The 17,932-nt window shown below is 46.6% G+C and overlaps 2 protein-coding genes across 2 annotated transcripts; both read right to left on the bottom strand.

Annotated features, from left to right (window-relative positions):
• Window positions 1-1,616: 1,616 nt before the first annotated feature.
• On the bottom strand, window positions 1,617-3,689 carry RPL22L1 (ribosomal protein L22 like 1). Its single transcript, XM_069865313.1, has 4 exons — window positions 3,592-3,689; window positions 3,252-3,344; window positions 2,617-2,738; window positions 1,617-1,869 (listed from the first exon to the last, which is right to left on the bottom strand). Exons 1-4 carry the CDS (start codon window positions 3,598-3,600, stop codon window positions 1,725-1,727), a joined length of 369 nt encoding a protein of 122 aa, XP_069721414.1. The 5' UTR covers window positions 3,601-3,689; the 3' UTR covers window positions 1,617-1,724.
• A 615-nt stretch (window positions 3,690-4,304) lies between these two features.
• On the bottom strand, window positions 4,305-12,440 carry EIF5A2 (eukaryotic translation initiation factor 5A2). Its single transcript, XM_069865312.1, has 5 exons — window positions 12,368-12,440; window positions 11,935-12,158; window positions 10,564-10,668; window positions 8,364-8,495; window positions 4,305-7,724 (listed from the first exon to the last, which is right to left on the bottom strand). The coding sequence occupies exons 2-5, from the start codon at window positions 12,097-12,099 to the stop codon at window positions 7,665-7,667; spliced, it is 462 nt and encodes a 153-aa protein (XP_069721413.1). The 5' UTR covers window positions 12,100-12,158; window positions 12,368-12,440; the 3' UTR covers window positions 4,305-7,664.
• Window positions 12,441-17,932: the final 5,492 nt, after the last annotated feature.

The following is a 17,932-nucleotide window of genomic DNA, read 5'->3' as shown; positions in this document are numbered from 1 at the left end:
ACGCTAACACCATTCTGTTAGCTCTGATTGTGTTTGTGGTTGTCCATTTCATCAGAACAGTTTCATTGAGTCAGTCCAGTGTACAATCACTTAAAAGCACAACTCTGAAAAAACAGGTGGAGATATATTTCAAAATACAACTGTCACGCCCCTTGCTTCACTTAGCGTGGCAAACAGACCAGGGGTTTTCAAATATTTGCAGCTTTACTGTGAAAAACAATGTTGCTTGCTCAACACAGTATTAACTGTCAGTACTACCCTTTAAAGCATTAGCAATCTTCTGGATTTCCAAAAGAGAAGAAGAATCCAGTCACCTTTAATTGCTGCTTGATTTTTCTCAATAAGAAATTCCAAAGCAGCATTCAGGCACTCTCCAGATCCCTAGATAAGAGGCAGGGCTTCACGTATTTCAAGCTATTTCCACAGAAGCATATAAAGCTCAATAAACACAAGCTAGGAAACAATCGCTAGCCTTGAAGTTACACATACTGCTCCCATCCTTTTTGTGAGCTCTGAAACAAAATGAAACAAAATAACAGGGCAGAGACTACACAAGTCCCTGTTGTGCCACTGCTGCTTCCTCTCATGTCCCTGGGTCACAATTCAGGAACAGCTGCTCCAGCAAAGTGAAAAATCACTAATGAGACCCCAAGGCTGCCAACAGCACTCATCTCTCTTCTGTCCTTTTCATTGAGATTTAGGTAGCACAAGTGGGTATCATGCGACAGTTAATGCATTGCTTTGTGCTTTAGCAGCTCTCTAAATAGCCTGTCCCAGAGGTTTGCCAGCAAAAACAACGCTGAAATAATAATAAAAAAGTCGTAAGGAAATGAAACAATTTAGTAGGCATGCTTCAGCCTGAACTGACTTGTTCAGGCACAAAGTTGAGTTACAGAGCCTACAAACCGTTTCAGGATATTTAACAAATATGGCATTGCTAATTGCAATTCACTGTTGCACTGGAATCTGATAGTAAATATTCTAATTAACCACATACAGAGCATACCACCAGCTTAACAGAACGCGGTACTGAAATGCATATGCAGGCAAGAGTTTCTGCAACGGCAGGCTAACAAATGCAGCTTTTTCATAGTACATAAACAGACCAACTAGTTTATAAGACCCAGAGCGCTTAGTGTTCCAACAAAGAACCTGCCACTTGTACTTACGAAATCCATATATTAAAGGAATCATCCTAGAAGCCAAATACAAGAACCATAAAAGATTACATCATAAAAGCAGAAACATCTGACTGGACTTACTGCGATTCACTCATCAACATTAAAGCACATCTCTCTGCCTCCTCCAGCAGCCTTTTAACTAAAATAATTAAACTTCTATTATATCCCTTATCACCAGTTCCACATAAATTAGCAGGAGTATGTACTTTGAGTCACAAAAACCTAAAGCATCATTTGTAAAACTATAATTAAACACTGATGTAACTGTCCTACATCTGTACTGGGTGAAGGGCTCAGTTCTTTTCTACTCAGACTCTCACTGATGCCATGTTGAACAGCTCCGACTCATGGCAATGAAAGGAAAACTATAAATAAAATGGCTCCCCATGCTGGTTTTTAATTAGCATTTAAGAAAAGGCTAGAAAACTAATGAGGCTCTGTCAAACAGGGTACAAAATCTTTATTCACCAATAAGTTAAGTGTTCTTATAAATAGATGTTCTAGTCTTTTGTACACTGTATTGAGTATAAAGCTGAACTTCAATTAGTCCTCAGACTCAGATCCCTCTTCATCTTGACTGATCTGGAAGTAGCGCAGTTCGTATGTCTCCTTGTCAGACGCCACAACACGAAGCCAGTCACGCAGGTTGTTCTTCTTGAGGTACTTCTTTGTGAGGTATTTTAGGTACCTTAAAAACAGTAATTACACTTTAAGGCATTCCCACTTAACAACTCATACTGCTGCGTGCACTCCACCCAAGACAGGGCCCTAGCAGGGCAACAACATACTAACTATACCCATAAATAAAAAAATAATTATATACAACAGATAATAAAAGCGTATTTTCATTCCCAATCTGTATGAATTGATTATTTGATGCTTCTTGACTACATAGCACAATGCCAGTAACTCACGAGCACTGAGACGTGGTTCTAAATCTTGGTCTAATGCAAGAGATTGGTGCATCCAAGGAAAGGAATTGCACCTCTAACCAGTGCATTCACCCACTACACGCCCTGCAAACTAAGCAGTTTGAGGCTTCCTTTGACTTAATGGGTTCTTTTGCCAGAACACGTCTTGTGTCCACAAGTAGTGGAGTAATAATGCACCCACCTATGACACAAATTCAGTATGACTTTTAAAAGCATCTCTTTCCTTGGAATACTTCAAACAACCTACACAAAGCATCTCTATAGTACTACACCTATCCTAGAAGGAGCATTAATTTGCAGTAAAGGCCTGGTGTTTTAAAAACCAGACTTTAAAATACCTAATATTACAAATTCATTTGAACTACATCTTTCACTAACATTTATCAGTGCTATGAAGGTTATCACAAACACCTCCTCTGTAGTTATCAGAAGTGCGTCATGTTCAACACACCACTTCCCAAAATCCACGACTGTAAGTGCAACAAAAGGAAATATGTGCCAACCTTTTAGAGAACTGCTTCTCAGATGTGACCGTGATCTTGTTCTTCATACGTTCAATGTGAACAGTGTTGCCCAAGTTTCCAGTTTTTCCATTGACCTTAACCTTCTCCTTTAGAAACTGTTCCTGTTGCAACATTAAAGAAATAGAACACTAGGGAATGGCACCCTAGGTATGAACTAGGGAAGGGACCCTAGCCATAAGGCAGAGTTACACTTATGTCCTGTGTAAATACAGCAAGAACTTACAATGTGTAATTAAAAAAAATCACCCCTGCGCTAAAATAGGATTCAATTTAAAATAGTTCTACTCATGGATGGGCACAAATCATAAAATCATAGGATGGTTTGGGTTGGAAGGGAGCTTACAGATCATTTGGTTCCAAACCCTCTGCCATGGGCAGGGGCGCCTCCTGCTAGATCAGGCTGCTCAAGGTCCCATCCAACCTGGCCTCGAATGCTTCCCTCGTCTATAACGACACTGAAACCCAAGGAACTTTCAAGAAGTGCCCGTAATTTAAGGGCAAATGTTGATTTTACTCGCTTAAAATGTAACGTTTCAATTGTGACTCAGTTTTCATACTGCAGTGAGGCTGTTAATAAGCTACGTGCAGTAAGTATGTGCAAAACCATGACTTACAAAGTTCCCGGAATCGAAAATTCCATCTTCCACAGGATGGGTCAAGTCAAGGCAAAACTTCCAAGTCGACTTCTTAGACTTCCTGTCCTTTTGCTAAAACACCAGAGAACCCCCAACGTGAACAACCCACACTCGAGAAGGGCTTACGGCAGCCGAGGGGAACGGGGCCCAGGCTGTACACGTGGAAGCGCCATTCCAACCCGACCCGACCCCGCCCGGCGAGCGAGGGTCACCGCAGCCGCCCCCCGAGCGGAGCCGACCCCACCGGGGCGGCCCAGCCCCACAAACCCGCCGCTCCGGCCCCCGCCAGCCCCGCGGCCCGGGCTCCCCGCGCACCCACCGGCGCCATGCTGCCCGCCCGCCGCTCGCGCAGAAAGAAGGGGCGGCCACGCACGCCGCGCTTTTATAGCCGGCGTGACGTCATCACGCAGGCGCGCGGAACGTATCCAGCACGCAGGGGGCGCGGCCATGCGAGGGCGGGATACAACGAGGCGGCAGCAAGGGGCTGAGTCACCTCTTTATTGAGCTCCATGTTCTCATTCCCGACAGGAACGCGAGCGCTTCCCTGCCCGGGGCTGGCAGAGCACCCGGCGCCCGCTGAACGCGTTTACATGGTTCCCCGCATCACCCGTGGTGTTGAAAACAATACAGCTTCAAAGCTTTACATTCGAGCCACGCGTCGCGCCGCTTACAGGTCCCGCCATGCTCACCAACCCAGCCCCCACCACCTCTCCGCCCCTACGCTCGCGGTACGACCGGGGATTTCTGCAACACGGTGCGACGCAGCAAACATTTTGGTTTATGTTCATGAGCCAAGTTACTCTCGGATGCCAAATGCCACAGGGCTGGACTGCAGGTGCAGGAGAAACTTCGGATGCGCTCAGTGTAGCCAGGTTGCGCTGCTCAAGGCTCCACCACGCTCCCACCACAAGGCCTCCAGGATCTACACCTGCATTAACGTTCTCAGCGTACAAGCGAGATATTGGAAATATCCTTAACAAGGTCTTTCTTTTTCCTGAAGTTTAGTTCTACTGTAACAAACTACGTTCTAAATTACTCAACCAAAAAAAAGTGGGATTTATTGAATTTTGATTTCTGTGAGACTGACCTGCAGTAACCATAAGAGTTTGAACTGTCAACATGTTTGACTTCTTTACAGATTATGTAAAATTACCTGTATTGTGAAATTACAGACCGTGCACCATTTCTGGGTACATCGTGGATTAGAAAAACCTGCAAGAGGCTTGAAAGCGGTTACGTTAAAACAATGAAATTCAGCTAGCTTCTTAAAAAAAAAAACACAACAGCCCTGAGAACATGGCTCAACTAGCAAGAGCCTAGTTGAAGAACCACCATTATAAGCAAAAATTAGAAGGATCTATCAAAATCTTAAAGTATTGTTTGCCAACATTTGAGGCAGGAAACACTGCAGTCTTTCCAATTCTGTAAAGTAATAGGAGAAACTTAATTGGAGCCATAAAAAATGCATTATTTGGAGTGGAAATAGTTTTCTTCACCTTGTAGTATTCACAGCCTTTCCTCTAAGCAATTGCCTTCAGGTATTTAAAGTTTATAGTTTTCAGTTTTGACACAATTTAAGTGTTAAGACAATACTACAGAACAAGTACATTGGTAAGATTTGTTTTAAAGTAAAGCTATGAAAGGAGAACTGCCCTAAGCATTTGGTTAGGGATCTTGAAAATACACATCTATATGGTCTATTGATCACAAACAAAGTTTGCTGCAAACGACTGTTGACAGTAAACTGAAACATCTTACTTTGGAAAAAATGCCTCAAATACATGTTCTAATTCAGAAGCAACTTTTAACCTTACTGAAACTTGGAGATTATGCATAAGACTCATGCTATGTATTACCTATGGGAAACTTCATGCATGATGAGCCAACGCTCTGCACTTCCATAGTGTTCGAAGTGCTTCACAAAAGACAACTAAGTATATAAGAACAAACCTATAATGAAGTACTTAATTGTTTAGGTCTTGCAGAACTGAAGGTTGCAATAGGACATCCGTGTGTCCCAAGGAGGGCTCTTCCAGCAAGCTGGAGAACAGAACACCTCTCTCTTTAGATTGCTGTAGTACCTGAAAACTCCAGTCAGACCAGGACCCTACTTGTATAGAAACAGGACAAAACCCAGACCTTGTCCCAGAGAGCTTACAGTCTAAGTAAATGCTTAGATTGTGGGCCAGTGGCATCAAATACTTGTCTTCCAATGACGTTTTAGAGGACAGGCACCTGAATGTAGACTAAAGCACTACCAGAACAAGCACTAATCCAAGTCTTGTTGTTTCCAAGCACATTGAAGGATTCATAATGCAGCAATAGCGTTAGAACTTGCATTAGTTTGACATAGCAACCTATGACATCCTAACTGACATCACACAGCTCAGCCTGCTGTCCAGACCATCATCAGTGGTTTCACAGCCACCTCCAAAGCCAACAAAGCCTGTGTTTCAGTTCAGTGGAGAGGCAAAAAGGAGCATAGTGCAGACTAGCTTCACCTATAAAGAACTCACACTTCAAAACTGTTTGAAATGCACTTTGACCTTTTGCATCTATAGCTTTTTTTTTTTTTCAAAAGCAGCTTTGCCATTTCAGTCAAGGTGCTACATATGGAGTTCACCTGCAATACATATTGTGCTAGGCAAGAGCATGCGGCAGTATCTTACTTCCGCCAGGTGTCCCAGGTAACTGTGCTTTATTATCAGAATATAATTATTGCTGTCGTTACCTTCACTGTACTGCTCTCCCCATCATGAGAATTCTGTGGAAAACGTATGTTGTGGCCATCTACATTAGATTTCCAAGACTAACCAAGCCCTGCTGAAGTATGTACAAGGGCAGTTCAGGACAGTTGCAATAAGCCCTTTGGGGATTAGAAAGTACCTACTACTAATCTGAAAACATTTTAAGCAGTTAACAGCAGTGCGAAGTCTGACTCTTGCTGCAGATAGTGTGTGAATTGTGCATGCTGTCCAGGGCAGCATGCCACATGTTTACAAGTTGTCCTCCATCAGCCAACAGCCACGGAGGCTTAAGGCAGGTTCATGAAACAATTTATCAACTGTGGCGAGAGGTCTGAGCCACAGGCTAAGGAAGTTTCCCACTCATGATAAGTCACCAAGTCTTAGAATTCGAGTGGAGTGCCTTAAACAGAAACAGGCTGCTTATCCTTCCACAACCAGTTCTGTGAAGCCTTGCATCTCCCCGTTAAGCTACTAAATAGTTAGAGGCATGCATGCGTGTTTCAATGACTTGGAACTCCCTGGGAGAGGAGTTAGCTTTCATAACTATGTAGCAATTTATTTACTTTTATAGTTTAGCCATGGTTGTTTAGTATTGTCTGTCAAGTCTATATTTTAAAATACAATAATTCTATCTTTTTAGAAAGAATCCCATGCATTTAGTCTAGGCTCAATGCTACAGTTTGTCCCACCTTTTGAAAAACATGTGGTCCCTGTGCTACAAAAATATGGTCTGAATGTGAAGATTGAAACCTAAAGCTGGAAGCACTGCAACAGATTCCTACGGATTCTGTCACCCTTTTATAGTGTGAGATAAATACAATAAAGGAAAGCAATTGAACTGCATTTATTCTATTTTATTTTTCAAGTCTGACAAAGGCCTCGAGTGAAAGTCTATAGCTTTAACATCCATTCTCACCTTTGCATCCCTTTGACCTATCTATGTCTCATCTACCCAATATTCCAACTGCTTGCCTAAACCACAGGTAGGCTTTGACACCATTTTATCATTACAATAAGCCAACAAGTTGGCAAAGAAGAATACAGAGGTAATACAGTTAAGTTGCACATGGCCACTGGGGCTTGGTCAAGCCAGCTGGCATTTTTGATCACTTGAGTTTCTTGGTCTAAAAGTTGTGATTGGCACCTACAGTTCTGCAAGAGTCCCAATCCACAAAATATTTAAGCTTTTCAAAAAAAAAAAAAAAGCTACTTTTATTGTCAGTTCTACCTAAACATGTCAAGAAAAATACTATTTGTGCTCTAGGTCACTTTATAATCCTAGATACCTACCAGCTTATCTAAAAGCCCCTGAATACTGTATTTTGTCTGTTCATACAGACAAACACTGTTTTGCTCAAGCAAATAAAAATATATCCACTAGTAACACCTGATTGGTTTCTTAGATCCATAGCTGAAACCCACAGGAATGTTAAAATAGTTACAATTAAGGAATTAAAATCTCAGTGATTTTGAAAACTGCCAGTTAGCCTGCAACACTAATCCAGAATCCAGCACTGCTTTTTAAAAATTCGAAAAAGAAATGAGGTTGCTTGTGAAGGCCAGAGCTTTGGTGACAATAAGAACCAAATTTATAGATCTGTGGTTTGTCCAGACCTGAGCAGTTGCCCGAGCCTGGCGATCCTCTTTATTTGCAAGGCTTTATGGCTACAGCACATTCTTCATTCATTGCACTTATGACGGATATCTGGAAGAAAAGACAAGATGGGTCAGCTCCAACCCATGCCAGGGGAAGCACTCCTGGAAGTTACAAGCGTTCACATTTTAATATCCATCCCACCCCTCCAGAGAAGAAAAAAGGAAGCTGAAACTGGTCAGTCATTAGAAGAATTTCCACAATATCTGCTCCTCCCACTGACTTTTCTTCATCTGCCACATGGCCTTGGCTGGCAGCTTGAGGCTCCTACAGCGGAGGAAAACGCACAAGCTCCTGCAATGCAGCCAAACTAGCAACTGGTGCACCCAGTACAGCCTACAGAGGTATTTGCAGACAGGATTGCTAACATAGGAAATTCGACTCCTCAGGCAGCATCCCAAAGCTCCACACTTAGGTCCAGATTAGGAAAGCCTGGAGGCTGCAATCCACACCGTGCAGGCAGCACTGTTGGGATTTATCCAGGCATTTGAGAGATATCCATGCCATCTCACTGACAACTGAGCTGGCTTCATTGCTGTATTGAGTGCTCCAGTACAGAAGTCCGTCTACATCTCAAAGAAGCAATTCCCATGTTTCTAACCCGCTCTTCATCAATATCAGAGTAAGACTTCTTCATTTTCTAATCAAGTGGAATTAAGCGTAAATACAGGGGGCAGACAAGAAAGTTACCTGCACATCTTCATTGGCATTGAATTTTCCTTCTATTTCTTTGCCGAGATCCCCTTCTGGCAACTTTAGATCCTCACGAACTTCACCACTTTCTGTCAGCAGGGAGAGATACCCATCCTGAATACCTATCAGCTGTGAAGAGAAGTTCACTTTTAGGATGTTTAACATCAGTAGTCATTAGCAGGCAGTAGCTGAAGATAGGCACAAGGCATAGTTGGACTCGATGATCCGGTGGGTCTCTTCCAACCTGGTTATTCTATGATTCTATGATAGTGAACTCTACCTGTTAAATTAATTCTTTAGTATACATTTGTAATCTAAGAACCTAATTTAAGTCCATTTTTAACAACCATTTTAGAGGGCTGAACTACAGCAGGGCAACTACAGCAACAGCCAGCCTGCTATCATGAATCCCAAAACTCTGCTAACTACTTCCTAGTACACAAGGCACAGCAAAACCCATCCTTATAATTTAGAAAATGTATGGCTTCTAAATCACTGGTTTGGCTTTTTACATCTTTGAATTACAAACAGTAACTAGAACGGCATTCACTGAACAGCATCACTTTTATAAAGCATACAAAATACATAAGAGTTGAACTGTGCGCTTCTGCACCTTCGTTTGCGCAATGAGATACTGTCATCTACATTAAAGGCTAATGAATAAGGGAACATCCACTAAGCTCTGGGCTGCTTCTATAACGCTGTTTTCAGCCTACTTGACATGTTGAGCTGAGGGGAACAGCTGTTTTGACAGAGCAGGTTAAGGAACTTGAAATACACAACAGTAAACCCAAAAGGCAGCCTTAACAAGTCTGATGAACACCAAGACTTTCAGTAGCAATAAGGACCCAAGAACATGAGAGAAAGATTACCAAGGTAACATTTAGGATTCTCTTGGAAGGTCTGAGCCCTAAAAAAGGCTACTAACACTTTATTCCAACAGCAGCAGTTGTCCTGAAGAGTTGCTAACACTCCGAACCTTGGCTTTATCAAGAAACTGCAGCTTTCCAGCTGATATGGATTCATCAGTTCCTGACCAGAACAACTCCCAGGACGATGGGAAGACAGCCGACACATTACAGCTCAGAACCTGAGTTGTGTTGCTTTGAAGAGCTCCCTATCCATACCAGAGAAGGCATTACTGAAGTTACAGAAGCCTGCCAAGTTCCCTCCATAAAGCACAAAATTACTTGAGATCAACTAAAGCCAGCTTCCAGGCAAGAAGCAGAAAGCACCTTAGCATGATAGAATTGGCATCAGACGCAGTTTAAAGCCGTCTTGTTCATTTACCTACCATATGCAAGGGTGAAATTTTAAATGACAATATATACTTAGATTTTAACTTAATTGAAATGAGATGTTGATTATTCTTTAACTAATAATAACTTGCAGTAGTAATAACCTCTCTCCAGATTCTAAATGACGCTAGGATCACGAAGAATTAAAGAAGTGACCTTACAAACTTGAGATAGAAAAAATACTGTTCTGAATGATGTCTATTACCTGTCACTTCCAAAGACTGCTACTCTAACGTGAGGTTGTTGGTAGAGTAAGGAGCTCTCCTTCAGCGGATTCCAACAATTTTAACAATTCAGTAAATGCTACCAGTCCAGCAATGTTAAGTCTAGACAGGCAAGTCCCATTAATTCTGACAACAGTACTTTACTTTGTTAATTAAAAGGCAAGTTTTGAGATGAATCATAGAATAGTTTGGGCTGGGAGGGACCTTAAGGATCATCTAGTTCCAACCCCCCTGCCACGGGCAGGGACACGTCCCACCGGATCAGGCTGCCCAAGGCCCATCCAACCTGGTCTTGGACACCTCCAGGGATGGGGCAGCCACGGCCTCCCTGGGCAACCTGGGCCTGTGCCTCACCACTCTCACAGTGAAGAAATTCTTCCTTATGTCTAGTCTAAACCCACCCCAGTTTATATCCATTGCCCCTAGTCTTATCACTGCATGCCTTCGTAAAAAGTCCCTCCCCAGCTTTCTTGTAGCCCCTTCAGGTACTGAAAGGTTGCTATAAGATCTTCTCGGAGCCCTCTCTTCTCCAGGCTGAACAACCCCAACTCTCTCAGCCTGTCCTCATATGGGAGGTGCCCAAGCCCTCCAACTGCATATGAAGAGAGCTTACATGTGGTATTAGGAGTATAAAGCCTCACAGTGTGTGGAAGAACACAATGACTGTTAACTCACCTGGTAATCATTCCTCTTGATATTTGGAACATCCATGTTGTGAGTTGATGGGCAAATATCTTCGTATTTTTTACCAGTGAAGATATCGATACCAACCAAGTGGACCTGCAAGAGAGGAAAAATAACATCAAGTTACTGTTGGTCCTAGATAAGCAAGATGCTATTACCATCAGTATTTAGTTTTCTAGATGATGTGTAATGCCAGATTCTGCCTAGACCTTTGCTTGCAGTATGAAAACAGCCCAAGCATTGAGTCTCACCCTTCACACCACAGAAACATGACGTGAAAACGAAGAACAGCCACTGTTATCTTTCATAGCCACAGCCTGTAGTTTTCTGTAGTTTTAAAGCAGCAATCTAGAGCTTAGAGTATGCAGCTGTTAAGAAAACATTTACTTCAAGGTCTGGTTGTTCCAGGAAACACAACACTGCTGGTGACAACATGAAGGTTATGGGGAAGAAAAGAGGTGGTTGTGTACAGAGATTAAAGCAGCTCCCACCTCCCTTGACACTATCAGCAGCTGTCCCCTGCAGCTAGTGCTTGGATTACAAGTTCACAGCCTGCTCTTATCAGTCCTTTCACTCTCAGAACTGTTTCCAAAAACTGGGTCTGTCTAATAAAACAAGCTACAAAAAAAGTAAGGTGAGGGAGAAAGGAAAAAAATGGCAAAGGCTGGGTATTCTTAGCTTTGGCAAATCTCAAATACTTTACCCACCTACATGTATTATACAAGGTTGTGGAAACGTACGACCATAATTGACCTGTACCTGTAAAGGATCTGTCTCTAAACTCTACCCACCATAAAGTGCTGCTGAATGAACGAAGGCGGAGTCCAGCCTTGCTTCGAGCTCTGGATAGCTGCACAAGCCAACTGCTTCACCAGCAGGACAGCAGGGGACGTCCTGCTGGGACGCAGGAGGGAGAAGGCACTCCTCACTCAGTGCCGAGAAGAGGAAAGCGGCAGCATGGCATCGCGGCAGAACAGGGCCAGAGCAGGCCCACAGAGGTAAGCGCTGCCTGCCGAGCAATTCTCTGTTACGTAAGAGACCACAGGCGCTCAAGTCGAGCACTGCGATAGTGGAAGGCGGCTGGCAGAGGCAGGCACGAGAGTGCTCTGCTGGGAACCGACAGCGCGCTCCAACCACGCCCTGGCGACTCCACCTGCCCTGCTTCCAGAACTTACTCTACCCCCACTAGAGAAGCAGGTTTCATCATTATTGGCTCTAAAGTCGGGTAAAAACCCAATCCAACCCTCTTAACTCTGCTAGAACCCCCTGAGGTGCCTCCAGCCCGCCGAGACGTTGCTGCGATGAAGGCAGAGGCAGCACAGCGTGCTCTGCCAAGGAGAGCGCCACAGCCCTCCCGCTCACCTTGGCGTGGCCGTGCTTGCCCGTCTTGGAGGTGGACATCTCCACGATCTTGCAGGGCCGCCCCTTGAGCACCACGAAGCCGTTCTTGCGCAGCGCCGAGCACTGCATGGGGTACGTGGAGGAGGCGCCGGCATCGCCCGTGGTGAAGTCCAGCTCGTCGGCCATGGCGGCGGGAGAAGGGGGGAGGAGGAGGAGGAGGAGGAGGGGGGGAAAAGGAGAGGGGGCTGCGCGAAACGAGAGACGATGGCTTCACAGGGGAAAGGCCGGCGCTGGCGGGGACACCCCCCCACCCTCGGCCTCCCCGCGCGATGGCGGCGAGGCCGCCCCGCCACGTGCCGCACCCCCCAACTCAACCCGACCCCGTTGCCCCCCCCGCCCGCCCCTCTCTGTCTCCCTTTCCCTCCCCCGGTCCCCGCCGCGGCGCCCCCGGTACCTCGCGAGGGCGGCGGGGGAGGCCCGGGCTCGGCGCCGCGCACACGCGCCGACCACTGCGGCGGGAAGGGGCGGGGAGCGCGCGCGGCGCGGGCACGCCCGGCCACGCCCCCCCGCTTCCGCCGGCCGCCGCGCCCATTGGCCCGCGGCCCGCTCTCCCCCCCTCCCCCGCCCGCCTGGCGGCCGCCCATTGGCCCACGGCCCCGATAGCCAGCGCTCATTGGTCCGCGCCCCGCTCCATCCCGCCCCCTCCCGTCTGACGGCCGCCCATTGGTCTGCCGCTCGCTCCCTCCCGCCCCCCCGCCCTTCTAGCGGCCGCTCATTGGTCTACGCCCCGCTCCCTCCCGCCCCTCCGCCCTCGGCTGACCACGTGCTACAGGCGCTCCCCGCGGCGCCTACGGGGCGCGGTTGGGCTCAGCGCCGGCGCCATCGCTGCCCAGGCAACCCCTGCTCCGCCACACTGCGCAGGCGCAGGGGCGCCCTCGGCCGCCAAGCGGCGCCCGCCCCGCCGCCATTTTAGCGGCCACGAGCAGTCCCTGTCTGGTACAAACCATGTTCCTAAGCACGACATCCACTCGTCTTTTAAACACCCCAAGGACGGTGAGTTCACCACCTCCCTGTGCAGCTTCTGCCGGTGCCCCTTTTGATGAAGAAATTTTTCCTGATGTCCAACCTGAACCTCCCTTAGCGCAACTTGAGTCCATTCCCTCTTGTCCTGTCGCTTGGGAGAAGAGGCCAGCACCCTCCTCTCTACACCCTCCTTTCAGGCCGTTGTAGGCAGCGATAAGAGGAGGCTGAGGGAAGACCTCATTGTTCTCTATAACTACCTGGAAGGAGGTTGTAGAGAGGAGGGTGCTGGCCTCTTCTCCCAAGTGACAGGGGACAGGACAAGAGGGAATGGCCTCAAGCTCTGCCAGGGGAGGTTTAGGCTGGACATTAGGAAAAAATAGTTCACAGAAAGGGTCATTGGGCACTGGAACAGGCTGCCCAGGGAGGTGGGTTATTCACCTTCCCTGGAGGTGTTTAAGGGACGGGTGGACGAGGTGCTAAGGGGCATGGTTTAGTGTTTGATAGGAATGGTTGGACTCAATGATCCGGTGGGTCTCTTCCAACCTGGTTATTCTATGATTCTATGATAAAGTCTCCTCTCAGCCTCCTGCAGGCTCAACAGCCCCATGTCCCTTGGATGACTCCTTGTAACCCCTGTTCTCCAGCCCCTTCACCAGCTCCATCCTCTTCTCTGGACGCGCTCTGGCCCCTTGATGTCTGTCTTGCAGTGAAGGGCCCAAGACTGAACCCAGAATTCAAGGAACCTCACCAATAGCAACCACAGGGGCACATCCCCTTCCCTGCTCCTGCTGGCCACGCTGTTTGTTGGCCATTTTGGCCACCTGGGCCACTGCTGGCTCGTATTCCGCCACTGTCGGCCAGCACCCCAGCTCCTTCTCTGCCAGGCAGCTTTTCAGCCACTCTTCCCAAGCCCGTAGCGCTGCAGGGGGTTGTGTCCCAAGTGCAGGGCTTGGCCTTCTTGAGCCTCATCCTGTTGGTCTCAGCTAAAATCAGTCAGAAGGGCCTGAAACTGGCAAGAAGCCATGGTGAAAACTTGTGTTCGTTAACAGGGATGAGGCTCAGATGGCTCCTCTGCCCCTTGCCCACAATGCTAATGGTGATACAAGAAGCAGTTTCTGTTACATAAAGTGGAATATCTTTGATTTAAGCTAAAGTGGATTTAAGTTTCATCTAGGTCATTGCATTTTTTGAAAGTTAGACAGAATATTACCCTGACAACACGTTTTCTTTCAAGCAGTGTTTTTTTCCAGACACTGTTCATACTTTGGGGATGATAATGTCTTATGTCCAGTATGATCCGTGCTGAACACACCATGGTAAAGGGAGACTCATTCAGCAAGCATGGTTCAGGTCACAAATTTCAGAATAACAGGTCATGAGCAATGCAATGTAAACAACCCTATTTCAACTTGAGCAAATGTCTTCTGTTTCAGCTGCTGAGCTGTCTTACCTGGTATCCCACCACCGTGTCCTGATTGCTGAGGGTGAGGGTTCACACTCATTTCCAGGGATTGCCTTGGGTAGAAGGATGTGAGAGAGACTGGAGACTGATGACCCCACCTGCACAGGACAGTGCTGTGCTCAGAAGTCCTTGTGAGCTCCCACACACAATCTCTCTGTGTAGCATGAACTGGATTAAAGAGCCTCTACAGCCACCTTGCCATGGGCACCCCACTCTGCTCCAGGTGCTGCTTTAATCCTGACATTCATTTTCTGCTTCCCATGAAAAAGGAATGCAGTGCCAGTGATTCACCTTGCATTTCCCTCAGCTTTGACAATGGGATTCTGAGATTCTGGATGGTTCCTACAATTATTAGGGGCTGCATGCCCTGGGACATAAAAACTACCAGAGTACTGCCTCTACCTGGTCTGTGGTCACCTTACCTCTTTAGTGGTCTGCACAACAGCCCACTTGGACCAATGTGGTTGAATGAGGTGTGTGCAGAGAGCGGCACTGTCTGCACTGCCCATGGAATTACCTCGGGCACACATAGGAGATTGGAGGCAAGTGGTGACAGTGCAGGGGCATTGAGCTAGCAGGAATCACCTATAACTCCCACTAGGAAGAGGGAAAACCCATAGTAACACCAGTCGTTCCATCCTCTCTGGGCTGCAGGGGTGCTGGAACAGTGATACCCCACCCACAACGAGGGGGGCCTTGATGCTTTTCATAGTCACAGGAGCTGCCCGCTCTCCTGAACAGAATACAGGGGGGCAAACGCACAAGGCACTGCCCAAGCCTTAGGTCTGTGGTGATACCCACAGCCTGTAAAATTTAAGGACTGTTGATCTATAGCCAGTATTTATTGTCTCCCTGCTGGGGAGGAGATTCCTTCAGCACAGCTATTCAGGCTGAACCTCTGGGTAAAATTTGCCAGTGTTGCTTCAGGATTTAGTGAAGCACTTGAGCACAGGCTCAGTTAAATTAATTCTCATGCTTACATGTGCTGCTGGATCCAGTCTTGATGACCTACCTTGTAATTCCTCAGCTCCCATAGATTTCAATGAAAGATGAGGACATTGAGCACCTAGGAAAATCCATTGTGCCTCAAAGACCTGGTCGCCGCGTTGCAGTATTTGGGTTAGGCTCATCCTCGTCAGCAGATTGACTCAGGAGGTGGAGGGTAGCACTTCTCTGTGCTGAAAAACAAGTTGAAGTGAGGCAGAAAAATCTGTGATAAATTAGTGTAGAAAGTGTTAATGGGGCCAAATGTCCAGAGTTTATTGGATTAGGAAAGTCAAACTGATTTTAAAATTATGCCTGGAGAGTGGGAAACTAGATATCATTAGCCATTTATCAGACACAACAGAAAAGTCTTAATGGCTGTCATCTCAGCACATTAGGAAAACACCGTCAAAGCTCTTGCTGACAAGATGCTTTCCCAGGGATCATTAATTATATTGCATTATTAGCTAACCACAGTATGGGAACATATTTCGCATGTTAACTAAAGTGCAATGACCATTTAGCTAATAAGTATGACTCCATCTTTTAAATTTTCTTAATGATTAGCAACATAGTAAAACTGTAACGCTGAGAGATAAAAATAGTGATTCAACGAGCTGTGTCTCAAGAACAAGTTTCAACTGGAGCCTACATGAAGCAAGGCCAGATAAGGTGTACAGTTCTAATTACCAGGCTGATGTGACAAGACAGAAGTAAACATTCTGTATCTTCAGATTTAAGCAACTCATGTGACCCCTTCCTGCATCGTCATACATGGTAAAAGTGCACTTGTGATAGTTCAGCCCAGTGTACCAGCCTGATCATTCCCCTGCAGCCCTGCTGAGGAGAGAAAATACAGAAAATACATCCTGTCCCAGGCTGCAGCATACACCCTGCCACCATTATTACAACTGATATGAAACCTTCTGGGATGAGCAAAGCATCATCATCAGGGAAATGCAAATTAAATCAAATGGTAATAGTAGAATGCATGAAGGCATATTGTCCAGTTGTGGCCCAAGGAGAGTTAGAGAGGGTCCCTGGTGGGAAGCCCCAGCCTGGAAGGAGAAGACTGGCTTCCCTTATATGCAGCAGCTGCTGCAAGGAAGCACAATCTGACACTTGGGATGCAGCTCATTAGCCCACAGAATTCTCAGTGTACTGGCAGCAGACGGGGAAAACGTAATTACTGCCATGTGAAGTTTGCTAGTGCTGAGACTCCTGCTTCAAGCTCTGTGGTCTTTACTGTAGCTTAGCCAAAAGCATTATAGGGGTGTGGGGTGAAATGAGGAGAGAAAGCCTGATGAAGTATACTCATGGCTTTCAGCTGACAACTGATTTTACAGAGTCATTTCACTTCAGCACCTCTGAGCCCCCAGGCAGATCTTATGGGAATTTCAAGAATATGGGTATGGGTAATGTTAATATTATGGGCTTTGCTAAACTGATGTTTGTGCTACATTACAGTATTCATCAGGCTTTCTATTATCATTCCTTTCCTAACACACAGGAAAACAAAGATTGCCTGCTCAGAGTGTTGCTAAGTAGATGACTGCTGAGTTACTGACTGCATCACTGGCTGATGTTCCTCCAGCATTAGGACAAAACTCAGCAGAAGTTTAGCAAAGCAGTTTTGGACAGCCTTTCTCATGTTAAACAACCTGTACGTCCATTGCGTGGCTGTAGCTCAAGCCATTCTGTTTGTGGGACCGACTGGCCCACAAGGACCAAGCAGGGACATCTGGGAACCCAGTGCCACCACCCTCCCTGCCAAACTGCCTCTGCTGTCATCCTCCCGTTCCTGGAGGGAACCCAGCCTGGCTCTGTCCTTAGAGCAGGGGCAAATCTGCTTTGAACCCTATTTCCCCCCCAAACACTTCTCCTGCCTATTGTGCCTAGAGAGGCCCCGGCACCAAGTTTTAAGCCGCACCAGTGTTCATGCGAGCAGAGGTGCGCTTTACAGGGGGCTTTTACAGGTGGGCAGTGGGGACAGCTGGGATGCTGGTTCATCCCGACTCAGAGCCAGCTCCCACTGGCTCCAGGGCTGCCTACCAACCCCACAGCCTCACCTCTGGACCATCTGTTTCAAAGGGATTTTGCTGAGGGCTTGCACAGCAATTATCGCCCATGGAACAAACGTGCCCTGCCAGGAAAATACCTCCCATCTGGAGCTGGACACATGTCTGAGATGTACAGAGAGGAAAAAAACCCCACAACAGTGCAAGCCAACACATGCCGTAGATGATGTTCATTGTCACTTTTATGTAACAGACATAGATAACATTGCTGAAAGCAAGAACCCATCTCTTCCCCCTCCCTTCTTTTTACATTCAGACAATCCATTACAATATTTAACTGCAGGAGACTCCACTGAGAGCTATTCATTCAGCTAGTCTCACCTGGGGAGACCTGTTTGCAGCACACTGACTCTGACCTAGAGCCTGCGCCCCAGCTCTGCTGTTCTCTGTGCTCTCTGGTGTGCACTGTAGCCCGTTCCCTTTCACCCTGCATGCCCCAATGTCAGGCCCAGGTCCCTGCTGCTCAAGTACA

Source organism: Phaenicophaeus curvirostris, chromosome 10 (genome assembly GCF_032191515.1).
Source record: "Phaenicophaeus curvirostris isolate KB17595 chromosome 10, BPBGC_Pcur_1.0, whole genome shotgun sequence".
NCBI lineage: Eukaryota > Metazoa > Chordata > Aves > Cuculiformes > Cuculidae > Phaenicophaeus > Phaenicophaeus curvirostris.
The sequence above is the reverse complement of the archived record's forward strand: the minus strand, read 5'-3'. Positions and strand labels throughout refer to the sequence as shown.